This window comes from Copadichromis virginalis, linkage group LG20, assembly GCF_057382275.1.
Source record: "Copadichromis virginalis isolate Kocher_CV1m ecotype Utaka linkage group LG20, C_Virginalis_male_GT1.1, whole genome shotgun sequence".
Lineage (NCBI taxonomy): Eukaryota > Metazoa > Chordata > Actinopteri > Cichliformes > Cichlidae > Copadichromis > Copadichromis virginalis.
The window spans coordinates 29,768,858-29,792,646 of record NC_140637.1 but is presented as its reverse complement, the minus strand read 5'-3'; the positions used below and the strand labels follow the sequence as shown (position 1 = coordinate 29,792,646).

At 41.0% G+C, this 23,789-nt stretch overlaps 1 protein-coding gene across 1 annotated transcript in view; it reads left to right on the top strand.

The window, feature by feature from the left end:
- plxna2 (plexin A2) overlaps positions 1–23,789 on the top strand; it is a 161,691-nt gene that overhangs the window by 27,490 nt on the left and 110,412 nt on the right. Inside the window, exon 3 of the mRNA XM_085444847.1 lies at positions 1,876–2,058. Coding sequence (XP_085300973.1) covers positions 1,876–2,058 — 183 coding nt within the window. The remainder of the gene's footprint in view (positions 1–1,875; positions 2,059–23,789) is intronic.

Below are 23,789 nucleotides of genomic sequence, written 5' to 3'. Positions count from 1 at the left end.
TTAATATGATTTCATGTTGTGAGATGTTCAATAAGGATTAATCGCATATGTTTAATTTAGGTCTCATATAATTTGTCTCTTGAAACAGTGGTATAGAAAACTACATTTCTGCACTACTCGTGAGATTTGTTGTAAGTCAGCAATAAAAACACAATGAAACAAAAAAATCTGCAAGAAGGTGAACAAGAAAGCTCAACCACATGGACTCCAGGGGGATTTGAGCTGTCTGCCAAGTCTACTAAGCATACATCATCTGAACAATCTAGATATAATCAGAACCAAATGGTTAGGAGCCCAACAGACCATATGTGGAATAGCTGCATGATTTTCAGGGAGTATATATTGATAAGCCGATGTCTGGAACTCACGGCTGTTCCTCAAGATAGCTGCTAGCTTTCCCATCTGATTCATACCGTCTGTGTCATCAACTTGTGTTTAAGAGAAGCCTAGAACAATTGCATACAGTACATTTGATGTTATCACCACATGAGACATGAAAATGTTAACTCACCAGATTGTTTTTTTTCTTTTTAAATACCGCAGTAGTACTCCATAGCACTCTGTGCTATTTTGGGCAAAGGGAATAAAAGGAAATGCCACAAAGTGAGGGGCGTGAGGATACAAGCGGAGGCGATTATTCCCCTTCAGCGTTATTGCTCTGTTCATGAAAATATATGTAGAAAGGTTGTACAGCCACTGTGTGAGAGACAGAGCTGCCTTCCACACATTCTCAACACAGTCTGCTTAGACCATTCTGACAGTGAAAAAGACAGAAGCAGGGATAGAAAGGAGACGGATGAGAAATGTGAGAGTAAGAAAACTAATGAGTAGGGGCTGTAAAAAGGGGATATATATTTAGAATTTGAATAAGATAGAGTTTGTGAGCAAGGGACTATGGGATATACACATGTAATGCTTGCCTGGCCATTTCACTTTAGCCTGCATGGCACATTGAGGCCAATGATACTTGGTGACTGTCAGCTGACCTGATTCAACACCAGACAGATCACTGTCTTACTTCTTATTCACCTCCTCCTCATTGCCTGTATTTTCATATCTTGAAAGAACAAGAAGTTTTCATTCTAAGCAGCTGTCTTAAGGCCCAAATTTTCCTTAAGAGCTGAATTTAAATTCACTGAGAATTCACTATAGCAGTTGTTTTCTAGTGAATAAGTAAATGTTATTAGTGCTTCTTTGGTTACATGCACATTTCTATGTTGCATAGTTATCACGCATTGTGCTCGCTAATGCCCACTGTTATCGTGCAATATGTGTATTTCTGCTGTGATGTTGTGATAGGCCAGGGTAATGAGCCACAGTGAGAGCAAGGTGGAGCTCAGTCGGGTGGAGCTGATACATATTCTTTCTGGTGTGCCCGAAAGAAAAACGTTTGTCTGGCTAAGAGACTCACGTGAGCAATTCCTCCTCACTCTGACCTTCCTCTTTCCCTCAGGCTCACCTCTCTCATCTGCCCATCTCAAACACTCTCTAACACTGCCACTATTTCCACAACTTTGGCCATCACCCTCGTGTTTCAGTCTGTCACCTTCATCTTTGGTCCTTACTGAGCTGTCTTGTTTTATAATGCTCTGTATCTCAGCCTCTCTTTACTGCTGTTGCCTCATCCTGTAAGTCTGTCTTTCTCTGGTGTATTTTTTTTCACTTCCTATTCCTACAATTCAATTCACTTTAATTACATTTTATTTATATAGGGCCAAATCACAACAATAGTTGCCTCAAGGCACTTACAGTATGTTTAATTTTAAGGAATTCTTTGCTTAATGTCACATATTACCCTGATAATCATGATCACCATTTTTTAAACATTCTTGTTATTAATTTGTAATTCATAACCTTTTTTTCTTCTGTCTTTAGCCCGTGCCCATTGATGACTCCTTCTGTGGTCTGGACATCAACCAGCCACTTGGCGGCTCTCAACTAGTGACTGGCCACACTCTCTACACTGAGACTCGGGACCGTATGACTTCTGTGACCTCTTATGTCTACAATGGCTACTGTGTAGCTTTTGTGGGTACCAAGAGTGGACGCCTGAAGAAGGTGAGTACCAACTCCCTTCCTCTTCTCATCCAGCAGTTAAAGGTCTCATGTATAAGTTCTCTGCTTGTGTTATTACTGTGATACATAGGGAGTTATACTGCTCAATAGTCCAGAGGGGACTGACACTGTGAAGTGGTCCTATTTCTGTGTAGATGGATGTTGGTCACAAGGAAACATAGCTGCTTAATATTTAATCCCAGCTGTCAAAGTGTCAGGGAGGTGTAATGGCAACAGCTAGTTCACTGTAGTGGTCATTACCAGTTCCTTGTTAAATGAGCTCTAGTGTTGCACTGTTAAGTATCCTGCACTGAACCATTAATTTTAATAGGCACCTTTCTGCTTTGGCCCACTGAGAGCCAAGGGAAAGAGCCAGCCCATGCACTGAAATTCCTAGTCTTGGTGAGAGAATACAAAGGCTACAGAGGGTTAAGGGCTCCTGGCCAGTTAATAATAATAGATTTCACACCCTAGCTGCAAGAAACATGGTATTCCTGTGGATTTATATTTCACTGGGAAATCTACACCACAGCTACACCGTAATGGCAAATCCCTCTGAGACCTTACATTGTAACTTACGGTGCATCTCCATAGAAATGTGTCTACAAGTCTCATCAATGCAACTCATAACTATTCGCTGCAGTTGTTGAATTTTCAGTGAGAGAATAAGAATCATGATCTCAATATAAGAAATAATAATCATAGCATCAATAAAAGGATTTACACATGTTGGCAAATTCCTAGAGGAGGATGGGGGAAACTATTGGAATGGACATGAGAGAATGTGCAAAGAAGTGAAAAACATTCAGGAACAGAAGAAAGAAATTTTAATTGTTTCTGCTAGTTGGCACCACATGTAAAACACTGGGAGACAACTGCGTGGTAATTAACGTGTAATGTCACATGCATTAGTATAAATGTCAGCAATGATGTTGGCCACTTATGTAGGTTACATTACCGGCTCAGAAGTCTAAATCAGGCATGAGATTAAACTTTTGACTAGCTGGAATAAATAGTGCAGAGGAGAAGTGCTGTTAAGTGCCGCTCTGGGTTTGATTGTCAGTCAGACACATCTATGATTTATTGATTGTTTTCAAACAGCTCTTGCACTGTTGTGTGACACTGACATTCCCCCAAACAGCTGATTAGCTATATATATTTTTATAAAAAGTATATGTTACACCAATGTAATGCATATAGGTTTAATATACAGACTCTCAGCTTTAACTTAAACATAAATAGTGTACTACTAACCACTAAACAATTGTAAGTGTTGCTATACACAGTCCCCCATTCTCAGGCGCCAAAATGTAGTTACCTGTCTGGTAATATTGTGTGATATAGCCTACTATATGTATGCATGGCTTTGGTTGAAATTTGAGTTTTCGGGTAGGCCTATCATAGTTGTCCTTTGTCTCGTGTCCAGACTGCAATTAGACAGCTAGTTGAAGGATATTGATAGATTTATTGACCTTGCTTCTCTCATTGGGCTGACTGTCTCAGTGTCATTCCGAGATCACAAATGTCAGGAGTGGAACATAAATGTCAGTGTCGTGGGTTATTTTGGTCTTCATTTTTCCATTATTAAATCAATTTACTAATCAGGCTGTTGTGTAGAGAATATTAATTTGACTTAACCACCAGTTTGAGCTTTAAATAATGTCAACTTTTTTTTAACCTTTTCATCTGTTTCAATTATTTGCAACAGAGGAGTGTTTTCCCCACTGTTGCTTGCATATGGTGTGTGTTTGCCTGTTTCTTTCCACACTCTTGTCTGTACCTGCCGCTCGCAATCACCCATTTCCCTCTGCTATGTCCTTAGTCTGTTTCAAAATCCATGCAAAATAGCCTTCTGTGCATCTGTGTGACTACATACAGAGGCGTGACTGTAACCACAGTAACGCTAAGGTGGGGCAGGAATTAATCAGGATATGAGAAGCGCACCTAGACAAAAGGTACCACGGTCCAGTGGTCAGAATATAAAAAAAGCAAGCAGTCACCCACAGAGAATGATCCCATGACACACAGAATATGGTTTCACTAACAGAGCACATTAGAAAGTTCAAATGATGTGTTGTCTTAATATTTATGATTATAATAATCTTCTTACTATGAGGTGGCTGAAGTGAGAAAATAGTGGAAAAAGTTTAACTCTGTTAAAATATTCTCAGTAATGTGAATGAACTCAGCACGAGATTATATTAAGTGTAGAAATCAAAATGTCTGCCATAATGAAATATTAATTGTATATTTCTGTGACATTCCCAAAACTTAAATTGCATTTTGCGTTGTTAACTCAGGTTTTTACTGCTAAATAAAAGGTTGTGTTTTAGTGTGGTCTTGCTGTCAAAGTAAGTTTGGAGGACTTTAATTGAACCTAATTTGCTTTTGATCGCGTGAGAATATATGCACTCTTCGGCTGTGCAGAAATTTGCAAGCAGATGTGCTGTTGGATAGTGAAACGTGATGATTTGCATGAACGCAAATGATCAACAATGTACAAGCTCTGACTGCTGGGAGAATGACAGAGAATTGGGATTCCCCTGTAGCAATTTGCAGCAGCTTAAAAAAAGCTGTTTTCATGTATAATGACTAATTAGTAATTAAGAATAATCAGTCTGTCCGAAGTATGCATTGTTTACACTGAATGTTATTCAACACCCTGGCTATCCCCTCCACCCCACCCTTCTCCCAGCCTGCCCTGCCATGCCGTGGCACAGGGAGGGCAGAGGGATTGGGTGACCTAAAGAGTATGAGCTACAGTTTCCTCTGCAGAGGGATGATAAGCTCCTACAGAGTTGCATGAGACACCTACATGGAGTAGGATGCTGGAGGCTTCCTGCAGATCTGAGCATGACACAGCTAGGGTGACAAGATTTGTTGCTTTGCTGGTGATACAGTGCTATACCTCCAGCTCTTTCATGCATCCAAGAAAGACAGACAGATGGGGAAAGGGAGGGGTGTGGTGCATAGGGATGCACGATTACAGGATGTGAGTGTGAGCCACGATGAGCAAAAAATAGGAAACAGAGTAGCAGGAATAGGCATCTTTAGAAGAAGAAGCAAGAAGGTACTAGGGGAGGAAGGAAGAGACCGTCGAAATGTGAATTTTGTGCCGCCAAAGAAACCAGGGCTGCACCACTGCTTGTAATTGGATTGGCTCCCTTCCCAAAGAATACCCCCTCCCCATCCTTCCACTCAATGCTTCCCCATTCAATCCCACTCCTCCTTCCCTCCCTCCATTTCCCTCCTGCTTTCCCTGCAGATCAGCTCCCGTATATGCTGCTGTTTCCTTGGCTTTGCGGGAACATGGCAAAGCATGAGGGATGATGTTGGTGGATATCGCTGCCCGTGGCAGGCTTTTGTAGGGGATTGATTGAGGAAGAGGGGTTAAGAGGGTGGGGGAGTAAGCAGACACCAAAGTAAGAAAAATGCATACATAGTGTGGCACACTGCAGGAAACAATAACACTACACAGGAGTCTCATACAGTGCTGCAGCAAAAAATATTCTGTCGTGATGTTAACAGAGTGTGAAGTCATTGCATTTTGCTGAGAGATGTGGGAACAAATGGGCATCTCATATACTTTATGAACTTAGAGAATTTCACTGCAAGCATAGACTAACACATGCATAAGCTGTGTGGTTGAATGTGTTGTGAGACTTCCATAAATTGGGTGTGGACTTCTGGGTGGTGTTCTTGAAGGCAGTGATTGATGGTGGAGGCCAGTAGGTGTTCACCTCAGCAGAAAGCTGTAGAAGACGCCCAGTACACCAACCCTTATGAATGTGTTTTAGCGATTGGAAAAACATTATTTATCCCAGTCTAAGCTATCATTACAGATCTTCTAGTGAGGTGGTAGTCCTGCTCTTAAGTTAATGTATTATTTAAATTCTAGAGCAAGATGTAAAGTAATTGTGTCCAGTCTGCATATTATCCACATCAGCCTCTATCATCTATGTTATCACGCTTATGTACACAGAAACCAAAGATGGCTCTGTGGGTGAACTTTATAAAGATAGGCAATCTGCTATGCAATTGGACACACATTACCCAAGAATTGCATCATCCAAGTTAAAACTGACTGTGTGTGGTTCACTTTTTGCTGGGGAGGAGGCATATCCCATATGGGGACTGGGATTGGTGGGAATCAACGATGGCATTGTGGAGCAGAGGAGCTGCGGAAAGCATTGCCTTTGATATAGATGGGGATGGAGGGCACTGCTGCACATGTAAAATTAGATGTTGAAAGAAGCCAGAACAAAAAATGAATGGGAAAGTTAAAGCATGTTCAGCAGAGGGGCATTCACGATTCCCATCTTAATTGGAATCAGTTCACAGACAATGAGAAGAAACATCCTCTATCCCTGTTTTTCTCACAAGCTCAACAGAGTTGTTGAACCTGGGACCATAGGGATACATTCCCAAATGGTAGGCTCCCATGTATTCTAAATCCTGCAAAACTATTAAGATCCAAACAGGCTTTGTGATTACATTATGAAAAGGTAACTGAGTCATGAAGGATTGGCATAATCTGTATAGCTATTGTACTGTACACTTTACAAACAGCAATTATCTTAGTAAATGTCGGCTAGTTTACCCTTCAGTGTTTTGGTTTGGATTAGGCGAACAAAAACCAAAAATGGAAAAGTTTGTTGTTGTTTTTTTTCTGTCATGCCCTGATGAATAATGGGGTAATTGGTTTGGATAATATGTTTTGTAGCTAAAAGAGGCAACTTAAAAGGGTGGTTCAGGTGTTTAACTGGACAAATGTCCTGTAGATCTGGTTAACGTAGCAGAGTGTGCGCAGCTTACTCACATGGCTCCCACAGTAGCCTGAAGAACAGCAGGGTTGTGTGTGTTGTGTAGACAGTGATGTTGGGGGGGGGGTCACTGAGGGGAACAGCTGATCACAGGGCATAAAGTATTCCAGACTTAAAAGGCTTGTAAATGCAAGCAGCTGCTACTACAGGGTCCTGGTGGACAAGTGACCATCCTCCCTCCAACCCCACTCTCGCCCTTCTATGCTGTGGTTACCCCGAACAGAGAGGGTGATTTTGCAATGAACCTCTGTGAATTATTTCTTGGATTTGTTGCTCTGAGAAAGAATACGATCAGAGCAACTTGGGTGTCTGGCCTGTCAGCCAAGAGGTTGCTCACCTGTCTTTGTGTGGCCTGGCTTTGCCTGGCATGGATTTTTATGTGAAATTGATGGATTAGCTCAGCAAATTTACTCACTGCTTTCCAACCCTTGACTTTTGTTTTCACTGTAGCCCGGCTATGTTGTCTAAATAGTAATGCACAAGGATACTGGGGCAGTAATGAAGGAGAGAAAGAAAGTAGAACAGGTGGAAAAACTGAGTCGGTGAAATAATAATAGACACAAAGATGAACATCTAGAGTAAAAGAGGGAGAGAAGCACTAAATATCATTGAGGATGATGTCCATAGCAACAGCTGAAAGGAGGCCCATCCTGTTCCCCCAGGGGTACAAATTATTTTGAAAACAGAAGTGAGCCATCCTGTCACCTGCATCCCTTAAAACGCGCTAACACAGAGTGACTATGTGGAAATATGAAACCTAACCTCTTTTTATGGAAAATGTTCAGTTGTTGTTCATAATTGCAAAAACGAATTCCAAAAACCTAAAAACACAGAAAATTAATATTTTTAACGGCTTTATTAAAGATCTTTGTAGTCCCTACACAACATAAATTAACCTCACAATACAATACAATACAAAGAAATACAATTACAAGTGAAAAGAACTGTCACAATCGCAAACCAGGTAGAACTTATTTCCAGTCATCATAGTCAGTAATTGCTATTTCTCACTGAATGCTTTATATAATAACAATTGCATCACTTAGATTGAATAGTGTGTTCTACTTAATCCCAGACTGAACAAATAATTGCATTCCATTGTTAAATTATTGTTTGTTTTGCCTTGTGTGGTTAAAATTAAATGGAAAAACATCACACGAAATACACCTATTTATGGAGCAACTGACATTTTAGATAAAAAGTGGCATGTATGAGCGATTCTTTAACTGATATTACAGCTGTGTTATGTACCTATTACAACCATCTTTGTGGGTCTCTCTCTCCTTGATTGCTGGCAATCTTTTTGATCACTATCAATACAGCCTCAGTTTCCCTACTAGAAACAGCTGAGCGCTTGGCATACCCTCTAGAAATCACTGTTGCTGGTCAAATAATTTTTTTCCTCCCAGCACAATTTCCAGCACATCCACAGAGAGGCTGGATCAAACCAACACAATATCCAAAACTGCGAACAGAGGCAAATTTAATTTGTGTAGCTTTTGTGTGTGGTACCTGAGAGACTATCTTTTTTTACAATTTCAAAAAAAAGAAAAAAAGTACAGTAAAGCTCTGTCTTGTGGAATTAAACTGTCTGATCAACAGCAGGATATGGGGGGGAAGGAACTTCAGCCAGGACTGAAGAAGTCCTCTGTTGGGTGGTTATTGAGACTATAAAACTACTTTCATTGGCATGTTAAATCTGGAAGAATCATATTTTTTGTATTCTGTTTATTTTAAATGATATATTTGTGTAGAGGCTTTGTATCTTTGGGTGTAAAGATGGTTGCCATAAATGTTTAATTACCACAACCATCTCTCTAGTCCAGCTCAACCCCAGCTTGTTTATGGATTTTTGGACTGGCAGGATGCCTGTGTGACCTTTTCGATCCTGGCCTCTACTTGCTCCTGCCCAGTCTGTTACCCTGAGCCAGATAAAGAGGTGGCCAGCGGCATCCCCAGCCAGCAGGAGCAGGCTGTGCTTTTCATGGCTCTCTTTAGAGCACAAGCTTCTCTATCTGCCAGACCTGGTCAAGGCTTCCCTAAACACTTCACTGTTAAAAGGCCAGCAGAAGACCAAGAGCCCCTGCTGTTCCATTCATCTGAGCTTTATATCTCTTTTTTTCTTTGTCTGCCTGATTTACTCACTTTCTGTCAGTCGTTCCGTCTCATTCCCCCTGTCTTTTCATAGCAGTGAGTTAAATGTAGCCAGGTCAGTCAGCTTGGTTTCTGCTCAGTTTTTTTCTCTTCCCTCTCATGTCTCGCTTTCTACCCCATTCTCTGTCTCAGTCTCTAACTCTTTCTGCCACTCTATTTTTCCTCCTTTTTGCTGCTCAGACTTTTACAATGACACAGCCTACCCTGCAGTGATCTCATTAATCACATTCAAACAGCTCTATGTTGCTTTCTCTCCTTCCATGTGTCTCCCTCTCCTTTCACTTCCTCTAATTGCCTGCTCTTTTCTCTGCCAGTGTTTCGAAGGAAGTGTTTTTCATTATCTAACAACAGGAGACAAATACTCATGCAGTGCATACATTTTACAACAGATGAATTTTATACATGTAGGCTTTATTTAGCCTAAAGGTATTCATTCACCTATGCCAAAATGTCATCCGAATCCCGAAAGAGACAAAGTCTGCTTCACACATGTCCCTAAATGTGTTGTGCACTACTTATTTATTCATTTACCTTTGTCTGAACAGAACTTTTTTTTGTGAGACCTTTCATTAGCAATGCATTTTATTACTATTATTTAGGAGACAAATATTCCCCGTAGAGTGTGTCCCATAATTGGACTAACTTCACAAGTGAGATTAATTAACCCATTGTTGATTAGAGCCACTTTTCACTGGAGATTGTCTAAAGAAAAAGCCTTGCAGTAATCTAGCTTCTTCAGCATGTTTTCCTATTGATTAGGCTTCAAATTGTGTTAATGGCGGAGTTATGTAGCTTGAACTTTTTGTTATGTTTAAAAACTCTCACTTTTAAACTTTTGTTTGCATGGAGAGCTGTAAGTGAAGTCTGTGTCATTGCTTTGTGTGACTTTTATTAATGTGTGAAGCCATTGTGGTGTTAGGATTAAGAAGCCACATCAAACGCAGATCCGTGTCTTCCAGGATACACAGAAAGGTAAACAAGTTGGGAAAAAGCTGAATGTTCTCTTCATTTCTAATGAATATTGTATTTTCCAAAATTTCCAGCCAATTGAATTTGTAATATAAAACGCACAAAAATACTGTATGTTCAGAACATGAGGGCGCGTTGGGAGGCAGCTTATCCCAGCCTATCAGTTTTAGCTGTTTAGTCTGCTGCTAGTGTAGGCACCACAGGGAGAACATTTGAAATTCATAGAAATAGTTATCAGTTTTTGCTATTGATCTGTTACTCTGGAAATGGTATAGTATGGGTGTAAGCCTTATTTATTTATTTTCTTTTTGCCTGAGGTATGAATTTCTGAGATGAAATGTCTTCCAATCCACCAATCAAAGAGGAAAAATTTCTCTCAGCTGAATGAACTTTAAGTATTCAGCACTTGACTTGTGTCCCTTCTGCAGCAAGTGTGAAATGGAACACAGTTCTGTTTTCTTCTTCATTTTCTCCACTGACCTTGCTGAAATAGACAGGCAGAAAAGGACGGCTAGCTAAAGAGTAAACATCTTTAGGACAGAATGGCGAAAAAAAAATAGAGAAAATAGATTAGCAAGCAACATCTGTCAAAGTGGATGACTGGCTCAGTGCCAGGCTTTATTGATTTGCTTTACAAAGCACTTGAATGGGCCAGATAACTGTGATTAGAGTGGTCCAAAATTAGATAAAAGGAGGAATAGGAAGGACAGAGGGGGATAAGAGCAAACTTGTACTTTGTAAACTTGAACAGAAACTCCAGCAGTGACCCACTATAGAGGGAATCTTTTTGAAGTTCGTGGTGAATTTTCCATATTTTACATGCATCTTAATGATCGTCCTCATTAGAAGCAGTTAGAAAATTTAAAAAAGAAAAGAAAGCCATGCCTTGTTTATGTGTTTGATATCATGCATAATCATTCCAGATTACACAAGCAATGAAAACAACATTCCTCTCATCTATTTTGCAAATGTGTACTTCCATTTCAATAAGCTTATAGTGCCAATAGATCTTATAAATGAGAATTGTTTGGGTTTTGATGATATACTAAACCGTTGTCTATGCTGAGACAAACTGAGTGTGACAGCTACTAATGTTTCTGTCTGATAGTGAGACAGCTTTACTGCTTCTACTTCATACAAGACAGCAGCAGCTATCAGTTCCTTTAGAGTTAGGCTTGTCCTGGTGACAGCATTGTTTAATGCATTTCTGTGATCACACAATGTTTACAGGAAGCTTTAATGGGCGCTACACAAATCATTTCTTTGATACATGCTTTTAGTCATTGAATAGTCATCTGCTTATCATACATTATGGATGTTATGACAATAAAAATTGGGGATTGTAGTAATGTGCCTCATTCTTTCTTGTTGTGACATTAAATACCACAGCTGTCCGGTTTCCCATTGAGGTTTTGCCTCTTGGTTAAATGTCTGACAGTGAAGGATTGAGGCAAGCAGACCCTTATCGTTCACCCTTATTTTCCTTTCGCAATGATTTCCTTTTTACATTTTATTTTCTGTGCACGGTGTAACTCCCAGAGTTCTCTGTCTTTACTCACTCTTGCCCTCACACTTTTCATCTCTCTTCCTTACAACAAGGCTGTCAAGTAACTGCACCTAGCCATCAGCCTAATGAACAGTGATACAGTACTAATAGCATGTGATAATATTTCAAGCCACTGGTAATCTCCGCTCACTCAGCCTGCTCATCACTTCTGAGACACACACTCACACCTATACACGCACTCACACAGGGCATCTCTTTTCTTGACAACTGTATGTCAGATCTTGGCCTCATGCTGTCATGAAAAAGAGCTGTCAGCCGAGACTCCCTCTTAATAGTCCAGCTGTCCAGCAAAGAAAAGTACAGTCTTAATGCAAGCGGACATTTCTTTCTGCATAGCTTGTAACACTTTGTACCAGAGCGTCCATTCAAACGTCTTTTTCTTCTGTTTTAAAGACCCTGTTATCCATGTATCTATTTTTATATTACTCCATTATATCATACATTTTTCCACTCAAAAATCATAGATGAATTACTAATTTATGTCCCTAAATATTAATGAGTGTACAATGTACAACACTTTTAATATTTTAATTTCAGAGAGCAGACCACTTGAGCACAATGCTTTATAGTCACATAAAGATCATATAGAGTATTAGATGCTAGAAACATTAATTGAGAATGTACTTTAGAATGAAGAGAAATGAAGAGAAACTCTAAGCTATGTGAAATGTGTGAAATGTCAGAATGCGTCTGTGGTTAGATTGCTTGACAGGTTCATTGTACAATGGAAGGAATGGAGAAAAGGTGCAGAGCTGCACATAATAACTGTGACCCAGACAAAACTGAATACGAGGGCATATATGTGGTTTTTGAAAAGCACCTGTACTTCCAGAAAACCCATGGCAGGCCACTGAGAGAGCATGAACAAGGTCACGATATCAAAGAACTTAGCAGGAGCTAGAGGCCTCAGCCAGCCATAGGTCAGCTCAGCTACTGCTGTTATTCATTAAACACTAATGGTTAGCGGTTGGGAAAACATTATCTGGGCCTCTGGTAACTTGACTAATGCAAAGGGTCAGGGTCGGAGCCAGGGGTGAGGCATCCCAATGTGTGGTGACATGGGCCCACTGTGTCAGACTGGATTATTGGTCGAGGCACAGACATGATAATTTGATGGAATCACAACACAGCCTCAAACTACTGACGTTCCTAATTTTCACTCTGTTTAAAAGGGCAGTTAAATATTTCTGTTTTGGTGTAATTGGTAGCCACAGTGTGGTGCTGCCACAAGCAGCTGTTTGCTCAGTGGGGTGCGTGGATAGAGGTGGTGTGTCTCGTGTTTGTGTGCTTGTGCGTTTGAGCTGTATTAGTTGGCTGTGGCAATGAATCAGTTCGGTTTGTGTCATGTTTGGGCGTTGTAGGGCAAGCATTTTGTCAGCATCATTTGCATGTTGCGTCTCTGAGGTATTGTGCCTTTTAGTCTACAAACTGTTTAATTTTAATACGTGCCATAACATAAGTGGTTCCAAGTTTGTTTACTGTGTGTTTTATAAGGTGTGCACATGTTGATAATATTATTTAGTCAGGTGCACATAGAGGTTTTACGCAGTTATTTGTATGTGGGAGGTGTGCGAAAACTCCCTTGATCATACATTCAAAGACACTTGGTTTCACTCTATTTCAAGAGTGTTTCATCACATGAAAACGAATGCAGACACACACACACACACAGTGGGGAAAGAGGAGGGGGTTGCCCTCTAACTGATTAGGAAACGAGAAACACTTGTGTCATGAGTTTTCACCCTAATAAGTCCAGATTGTTGCAGCTGGGTGAACATTTGGTTGCAGGTATGCTGTGTTTGGGCTGCAAGCTGGATTAGAGGAGAGGGGAGAGGAGGGAGGCAGGGAGGCGACTGTTGGGTTGGAAGGTGTGTTAGATCAGATGACTGTGTCGTTCTCCCCAGGATCATCAGCTGAAAGGGAATAGGACGGTGTTTGGGTTACACCATGCTGGTAGTGATGTCCTCTTTGAATAAGACACACTTGAACAAAGTACAGCTGATCAGATTAGTGTGGCTGATCAGGCTTCTCAGCAGGTTGTTGGCTCCCACTGTCTGAACATCTTGAGTAAGAAATGTTGTTAATTCTAAACACAATGAAGAACAAAGAGAGTAGATTAAAGGGATATAGCAAGAATTTTTGCTGTTGTGTTGCAAATTCGTGTGCGATCAGTAGAGCTCTAGCGGTTAACATTGTAAACATCTATTTGTTCAAGGTTTTTTTGTTTTTTTGTTTTTTTTCCACATGCAATTTTCTCAAGGGCAAAAATACTCTTTCTGACATTAGAGAAAAATTCTACAATGATCTATGGGACTCGGGCTGAAACAATGGTAGTAGGATGAATTTTACCGTTCCACTTGTGCTGGGCTGTATTGTTAACTGTGCTCTTGTTACAAGGAGGAAATTGTTTCTGTTTTGGAGACCTGATGCATCTCTCTTCAAAGACTGAAAATCATTGAAACAACATCAGAGGAGCAGCAAACAAAGAATATCACACAATAGGCAGCATCTTAGTTTCACTCTCCATTTCTTTTCGATTTATTTTTTTCATATTCTGCTGCTGTGTACTGCTATCCACTTTTATTTTTTTCCTCAAAGTCCAGTCCTCATTCCTGTCTCTGCCCTCTTCTATCTGTATTTTTCATTCTCCGTGGCTTTTCACCCTTTATCCATCCAGACCAAGTCACAATCCCTTATAAGGCCAAGGGAAGCCCCATCTGGCCTCTTATTTCCCTATCAGATCTGTAGTAACAGACAGGATTTATACAGGATCAAGCCTGGAATGTGAGGCTGCCTCTCCGACGGCTATGCCACAAACCCCGCTATGCTCTCTGCTCCGAAGCACAAACCTGGTCAAGCCTCCTCTTCTTCCCTCGCTCCCTCTGCTCTTCTTGCAGCTTCTCTAGCCTCTATTTTACCCACATTTCACCAAGCTCGTCTTCCTAAATCTCTCCTTTCTGCTTTTCCTTGTGTTTCTTCTTTCCTGTCTGTTTTTCTTCCCAGCTACACCTCTCATCTGCCAGTATCCTCCATTTCCAACCACGCTATCACCAAACGCTTACTCATGCTTCTCTTGTCTCGGCAGCATCTTAGCAAAGCACACATTCACGTTTGGGGACAGAAACACAGCATGCTCAAATGTTTGCTTGCTCTAAGTTTATAGCTTACGCTAAAATGGAGCCGCAGACGGCTAAACGAGAGACTAAGCCACATCTGAGACCAAGACAAAAAGAGGAATGCAGTAAAGCCAAACAGAACAACACCACAACAAACATTCTTAAAACAGACTCATAGCATCTGTGGTTAAAAGCGCTCTTTCCTTCAAAATCATCATTACAACTCTCTGTTTTTATGTCTCTTTCTATGCTTTATGCACTCTCCGAGCCTGTTCCTCATTACAATTTGATGTTACCACAGGCTTTCTTCCCCTCCCTGCCGAGCTTTAATATGTAAAGTGTCGACTTTCCTGTGTGTGTGTGTGGTTTGGTTTGTTGTCGTAGTGAGTCTGTTTCTGATTAGGCCGGCTCTCACTAAGCCTTCCCTTTACTGCCACATTTGGGCCTTGCTTGGCAGTGGAACTTTTAGTGAATCTCATCCAGACCTTAATTGTTTTAAAAGGCTGGCAGACCCGCTTTTCTCTTTGGCTCTCCATTCTCTCTTGCATCTCTGCTTCCATTCCACCACAGATTCCTTTGTTCCTCAGTTCTCTCTCTGGGTCTGACACAAATGGAGGGATATAGGGATGAGAGGGGATCTCATATAGCCTATGATGCTCATCTCCACTGGGGCTTGTATGGCTCATTAACCTACGTTAGTCTCCACATGGCTCCATTAAAGAGAGACACCTGGCTCCCAAGAGCCGAACAGGGAAAAGACAAGTCCAGTGTGCTTTACCTTCATTGGCATCCTAAACACACATAGGGAAAGGACTCATTACACAGAAGAATGACACATTCAGGACTCCCTGACCTTTGTACTCCTGCAGCACTTCCTCTTTTGTGGCTACAACCGTCATTGATTCTGACATTTTATGTATTGTCATGTCAGCTGCACTGTAATGGGATCTGTATACCACACTGAAATGATGAGATCCACATTATATACAAGAGGCTTTCCAACAAACAAATAACAAGTAGCACTGCCTCTCGCTTTAAAGGAAATCTGAGTGTTGAATTTGAACGACACAGGAGAAAAGCTCCAGCACTTACACACAGCAGCTCTATTCAGCTGGAAGAGGCTGTAAGCTTTCGGTACAGTGGCAGTTCTCAGATTAACCCAAGTCCTTTTCAGAGCCAGGAAAGCATCAGTTACATTGTGGGTTACGCATTGAAATGTATACTCCCAAGTTATTGCCAGTGAAAAGCCTAAATCTTATTTGGGCAATGCTTCCTAAATCTGTGTTCTTGTCCCATGGCTGGCTCTGGTTAATCTGCTTGGTGGGGACTTAGCCTTTCTAATGTTCCTTCCATCCACCCCACAACACAGGGGATTGCTGAGATAAGCAGAAAATTTCCCCACACTATGACACCTGGCCAAAAAGTAAATTCCGTAAGTTGTCTTATTATGAAAACAGATGGACAGAGATGCAGGCTATCAATCTTTGTTAAATTTTCAGGATATACGGTAACTTTGTTCTTTGTTTTTCTTTCTCCACCCATCTGTCCTACTCAGTCACTCCTTTATATTTTATTCCCCTTACATATCTCTTGACAATGCATTTCTGGCGCTATAGAGCATGGAAGTTGAGCTGCCTCACTTTAATGTCAGACTCCATGTTTTCCGCAATACTGACCTCTTTGTCTTCTGCTGCCTGCAGTTTCAGTGTCGTCTACTCTTCATTTCTTCTTCTTATTCCCCAGTACTCCCTCTCACCCAGTGTGAGAAAGTGTGTGTGGGTGAGTGAGAGAGAAAGGGAGAGGGAGCGTGCTTGTTTCTGGCAGACAAGTGGATCTTAAGGAGTTACCATGACCTGGAACTATTTGTAGAATCTCTTTTCACCATTTTAACATTTTATCCCCCCCCCCCCCCCCCCCCCCCCCCACACACACACACACACACACACACACACACACACACACACCCTTTCCCTTCACTCAGCACATTTCTCTTCTATTGCATCTGGCTGCTTCTTATTCTTCAGCCCATCTCCAGTGCTAAGAAATATTAGCATATCATTGCCATAAGAAGCTTCAAACTTTACAATTAATGGGTTTTTAATGGTTCCTTGGGCCTCACTATTATGTGACTGGGCTTTTTAGCCTAATCCAGTGGGGACCATATGGGCAGCAGGCTGACTCCATACATTGGACCCAGAGGCGTATTGAAGCCGATGGGGAAGCTGAGCCAGAGTGTATTTAAATGTAGTGGAGCTCAGAGCTTTATTTAAACCCAAAGAGAGTTTATTTGTTAGAGGACCTCGGAGAGTGCGGCGAGAGTAGTCGCTCTCTTGGTTTTACAAGAACTTGTTTATTGTTCTGTAAATTTCAAGGTTTAAACGTGTACATTAGTGAATCCAGTTTACACTTTCTTGTGACTCAGTGTCATTAAAAATTTGTACGGAACTTGCTGATTGTGTCTTTTAAAATACCGTTGAGACCACCAGCGTGGTTGTCTGTTATCCATGTTAGGGGGACTTTGTTGATTTGAAACTTCAACAGAGGAAAATAAACACTGCATTTGACACACTGACAGTGTTGTCACATTGAAACCTGCAAGGGTTTAGTTTTGAACATTGTGTTTATATTCACGCATCCATCCTGCCCCAAAAAGGAAAGCGTCTGTGTTATAGGTTTGAGAGCTGCTGTCTGTTTGGACAAGGTGCTTCAAGAGAATGTGGCTCAAGTAAATACAGAAGTAGATACAGTTTATGCTTTAACTGTGAGACTAATAGGAATGAACAGAAAGAACCAGACTCAACCAGGTAGAGTTTTTCATTTAAAAATCTGATCAGGCATACATTTTTGTTTAGAGCAGAGTATTCTTTTATGTTCCTTGTCCATTAGTTTGCTTGGCTGTTAGTTTAAATTCAAATTTCTGTGTCTTTTTAAAAGTTGTTGGTTTATGTTGTTGTTGTTGTTTGCAGATCCTTGATTTAGTCTGCATACTCCTGCACATTCATGTCAAAATGTAGACCAGTCACACTGTGTCCTTGTTCTTTTCAGAATAAACTCTGACTGATCCAATTTGGAAATCTTATATTTCTAGTTGGATATGAGAATAAATTACTAAAGGTCAAACTAACTGGCCAAGCAGCTAACAAGCCAGCAGACCACAGTCAACACCTGCGTGGAAAGCAGCCAGAAAAGCTCTTTACTCATTACAGTTTCTGTCAATGGAAAGAAGATTAAAGCGACTAAGGACTGTGTCGCCTCATGTCACACACTTTTCTTCAACGTGATCCGCTTAGGCTTTTAATGTAATGCATGTTATATTGCAAGGTTGTAGTGTTATGGTGTATACACGTTACTCGTGTGTGTGTGTGTGTGTGTGTGTGTGTGTGTGTGTGTGTGAGAGAATTCTAGGCAGTGCAGTAAGTGCTGATGCAAGCTTTAAGCATCCCTGTCCAGGTAATGGCCTGTAGCAGTACTGCAGCCTGGGGCCTGCCAGAGGAGGAATGACATTTACTGCCACCTTAACTAGCTCATTAGCCTTCTTCACAGTCTGTCTCTCTATTCACTCCACAGAGGGTAATGAGAATAGCACTGTTTTACAGTGCCAGTTGTTATTCTGCTCATGCCCTTCAAGGCCATCGAGATGGAACACTCAGATTGTTTTGGGAAATGGATTCTTGTTCTCCTGCTTTCTATGCTGTTTTAGCACGAGGGTTCACTCAGTGTGTCTTTGAAGAAACAACCGATGATAGTTTTGAATCTTTTTATGATTGGTTTTGTTATTGCACTCTTGCCGAGATATCAGTGTTACATGCTCACCTAGAGTGAGCTCATCTGTTAATCAGTCGTGATCCAGCAGACTGATTGGCCCTATTGTTCAGTGTATAGGCTATTGAAATCTTCCTTTTATTTCCCCTAAATAGACAAATACACATTTGTATTCACACACAGCAGCACAGGCCCTTGCACTCACCTGTGCACACACTTGTGCACACCATTACACAAACTCACATCTTTAATATGCTACTTTTTCGGTTGATTGGAGTGTTGTGTGATGTTAATGTGTGCTCAGTATAATCCTTCCTCTCCTCTCTAGCTGCCTGACATTGCTTTGTTGTTCATTAGGGACAGAAAAGGTGAAGGAGAGAGGCACAAAAGTCCAAACCGGATTCCAAAAATGTTGGGACACTAAACAAATTGTGAATAAAAACTGAATGCAATCCAGTTTGTAATAGCAATGAAATGATATTCAAATAACAAAGATATAATAACAACATCTAATCTACAAGTCTGGGCGCCTTTAGTCTGGTTACCTCATTCTAGTCAGTCTCTCCTGATGACTGGCATGTCACATAGAGATAAGTTTGTTTAGTAGGTGTGTGAGTACAGTGTCTTTACAGTGATCTATGCACACACATGCATACACACTTGTTCAAAACAGTAACCACACATGTGCAAAGGAAGAGCACAGTTTTGCCTTGGCTTGTGGAATGCCCCAGGCTCAGGTGCATCGTGAGGCTTTTGTTCTGGTGATGTTTTCTTATTGATAAGGTCTGGTGGGAGTGACAATAAAAAAATAAAATAAAATAAAAACCCTACAAGAAGTGATTGGCTCATTCTTAACCACACTAGACTACATTTCAAAACTACACACAAAGCTCACACACAGCTTTTATTGCACGACCATCTGTGCACTGCCCTCTTGTTTTTGGTCATGCAGTTATTTATTCAGTGAATTATCTCGTGTCTCTAGTGTAGGTATGCACTCCCTGCCTGACTAAAAACAGCCCAAGGCCTGTTCATGAAGTCTGAACTCCCTTTATATACCTTTCACTAATTTAGTGTGTGTGTGTGAGCGTTTATTCATGTCTGTGTGTTTGTATTTCTTCACCACAACTACCATATCCTGTGTTTACAGCATTAATGTCGTTGGGTAGATGTTGGACTGTCTGTGACTCATAATGAGTTATTGCAACACTCCAATAAGACCCATTCAGAGATATGACCGCGGGCAAAGCACAGAGGCCTCTATGTGTCTGCACTCTTAACAGGTATCAGACAGCATTACAGGTTCCCACAAGAAATGGATTAGACAGCACATACTTGGCTCCTCAAAGTAAACGCACCTTTCTTTTCTATCCATGTCAACATTAGTCCAGTGTGCTTGGGTTCAGGCTTTGTTGAGGAACACTGGGAATATGAAACACCTTAGGTGGCTGTGCTGTAACATCTCATGTGCTGTCAGTTTTGTTTTAGAAGTATTTCATTCTGTGTTGCTCTTTTAACTTTGCACAGCTGAATTATTGTTGGCTTAGCTCTTCTTAATATTTATGAAGCAACACTTAAGTAATAAAGATGGATTAAAAACCTGCTCAGGTATTGGGTTGAATGAAGATGTTTTAACTCCCTTTTAACTTCTGGCACAATTCGACGTTTAAATGGAGTTGATTTTGGTGCCAAACCTGCTGCCTATTTGGCTGGTACCTAACATTTGACTCCATTCTCTACTTTATCCCAAAAAGAGGGGAAGTGTCCTCGGCAAGCAAATATGCCAGCTGTGACCAGTCACAGAGCTCCCCCCATAGCTGTCTCCATTTACAGAAACTATATTCTCCTCAAACTGGCATTGGTCTCTGGATCAGTGCCAGCCCAAACAGTAGTACTTTTCGCAATCTTTTATGTCAAAATAAAAACAAAGTGACAGCACTCTTTTTTTCCTTTCCCCTCATAGCACTAACTTCCGACCTTCCCATTATTAAAGCAGCTGTTTATTTCAGGCAGCCTAAATAAGCTGTCTTCGTTTTCCCAAATGCTTTGCTGGCTTATATTATGTGCTTATATTTTCAGTCTCCTGCTTAATGACATCTTTGCTTTGACTTCTACTGTGTGAGTAATTGTGATGTGTGTATTGTTGGCTTGCATGCACATACGTGTTTGCAAATTTTATGGCTTTGTGGAATGGCAGTGTCTGTTTTTCCTCTTACAACCTTGTTTTGGGGATTTTGTGAAAGTTTCGTGTTTCAGTGTGTTTAAAGCAGGGTCAGCATGGGACTATTCTACTGTAGTTAACTTTTCTAAGAATGGATTAGCATGGAGGCCTTACTCCTCTGTTACAAATTTGTCAGGCATTTTGAACGCCCTTCTCAGTCTGATCAGTCAACTGGCATTTCCAAACGGACATATCTGCTTGTGTCCAACAAAATATTCTCACTCACATTATCACATTTTAATGCACAGAATCTCCTACTTATTCTATTTATTTCCTGATGTGCAGGTGTACTGCACCAGAATACCATTATACAACAAACGTCCCCAGCAGATGTCTGGAGGGGTGGAATTGTCATAAGTCAGTGGACTTCTACTGAGAAGACGAGACTTTGCAGATGTTAGAGTTTGAGTTTAGGCTGTAAAATGCTTAAGGATATGAGAACTTAATGCTTTTTGTTTAAATAAAAAAAAAAAGTTTTAAATAATCTTACACCTTAGGAATGCTTCATGTCATTTCTTTCAGAATTTCAGGGACTTATTTGGCGTTCTGTGAAATTAATCTGCTATTGAAAAAATATTTAAATGTTGTCCTGAACAATTTATTTGTATGTGCTGAGTTAAGATTAACTCTGTACAATATCACTGCAGAACACAGGCATTATATGCACAAATACATAAAAATCTTACAACTATTCTCATACAGTATATACACATTAGTCAGTGTGGCTTCAGTGATTGTAGCTGAGCTTTTCTGTTTGTATCTCATGATTTTCTGAAATGTGGGCCATTAAAAAGGATGGCCTCATTTCCTCTGATGACTAGCTAAGAGTAAACCACACTCTGTCAGATGGAAATACCAAAGTTCTTGTTTAATTTATTAAACACAGCTGTCCGTGGTTGTAGACTGATTCTAACAAGAAACTTGTGAGAAACTTTTGCATTTAATGAATTCATTCAGCATGCCTTATCCACATGTGAAGGCATTGGGTAAACTCAACTGACCATTTTTTTTCCTCTGAAACTTTTGCAACACATAAACAGTCCTTTTCCTGAATAGTGGGTATAAGAGATTTTGGTAATTTCCAGCAGAACAGCACTTTTTACTGAAAAGCATTTCATTATGATTCCACAGATAAGTTAACTAAACACACTGTACATTGAAATAACAAATTTCATTTCTGTGGAAAAATGAGAGTCACAGTGCAGATGAGAAAGTAGTATTCTTTAATCTACTTTAATTAGTTACACCTTAGTTACCTTTTGTTCTCTGGTATATTGTATCTCTGGGTCCAATAAAGGCATAGGAGGCAATTTGGTCTTAACCAAGCCATTTACTTTATTGTTTGTGTCATTACAATTGAGTAACTGTAATGGGTTTGCACAGACACTAGTTGACCAAGTAGCCAAACAATATAATGCATCACACACTGAAATACTTCTAATGATCTTAATGCAGCTATAAAGCAAGATAAGCTTTTAATGAAGTCATTATGATTCACAGGCACAGACACAGATTTACTGTAACCGAAACATATCCATGCATGTAGCCTAAAATGCACTTCATTTTTTAACCACAATAACATTTTGTTTCATAACAGTTATTCTACAATGATTCTAAGTGTCCTGTTTCTTCTTTCCACTCAGAGTTCAATGTACTGTAGGGCTCGGGGAAGGGTCATGCGTTGTTTGGAAAATGGTTATCATAAACAATAATGTTATGTTATGGATTCCAGTCATTCAGCTATCGCAACACACTAAAAGAATGGTGATTTATCAGACCAAAACATGATCAATAGATTACCCCAGCTGGGGATACTGGTTGTGTAGGTCTCACATTTGCATAATTTTTTTTGTCTTTGTGTTGTTTGCCGTCATGGCTGCTCAGTCATCTAGGGAACTATAGGAGGCAGCTGCACTTCTTTGCTCTGTCTCCTGCTCAGCGGGGAGGGGGGTTCCACTAGGATGAGGCAGCCTGGGGATCGACTGCAGGGAGGGCGTGCAGGTTGGAGAGGAGGGAGGGATAGACGGGATCTGTATCTGTCTGTGTGTCCGACTGGCTGCTGGCTACGGGCAGCATGTCAGCTGGGCTTGTTCCCCAGACCCCCACCCTACTACCCCATTTTGCCTTTCCAGTCTCTCTCTCCCAATAAGTGATGGACGGATGGTTTGGAGAAGGAGGCGGCGTGCAGCCAGTTAGTTCCACCCCACAGCAGCCTTCTTTATTGGGCCTTCATTGGGGATTATTGTTATTGAATTATGGAGGGCCTCCCGTTAGACAAATCTCTGGCAGGAAGTGGGAACCCCAGGCTTTCATGCAACTGCTGATGTGTGACCCTCTTTCCCACCCACTTTACTCCTTATGCCCTCTTCCTCCAATTCTAATGTAGCCTCATAGCTTCAGCCAGCTCCTTTTAGTATACACGCCATCTGGATCCCTTACATGTGCATATGCATATACACAGTCAAAAGTGCAGCCTCATGCAGGCGCACACCTTCAGATGTCAAAAGGAATGCACCATTTATAGTCATTTGCCTTTTGGCTGGCATTACCAAAGCATCAAGAGAATGGAACTATAAATAAATGGAAAGTGTGAGGCAGACAGATGAGGTGTATCGAGGAGATCATTTGAGAGGAGCTGTGGGTAGGGGGTTCCTGTGTTTCCATATCGCTGCCTGTCTGTTCACCCCAGTCCATCCCTGTCATTGCCCTTAGGTCTCTGCATTCCTCACACCCATCCCTAACCCCATCCCCCTGCTGTTGTCTGGCCTTAACACCCCTTAGCCTCAACTCCCATACGTGTGTTCAGTGGAGAGGCACAGACCAAAAGACACCCGAGAGACAGAAAACTATTTATGCATGTATGAACGTTAACACACGAGTGTGCATGCACTCTCTTGCTCTCACACAGACTTAGACTCATGTCAGTGCACATACATACATACACACACACACACACACACACACACACACACACACACACACACACACACACACACATAGTTGTTGTCTGCTCAGCACTAGCTCCATGCCATGTAAGGAATGGATATTATGACTCCCTATTGTGCTACACCCATAGGATTACACTAGGTGATCCTAGCTTTGCTGATGTCTGGGACCTACGT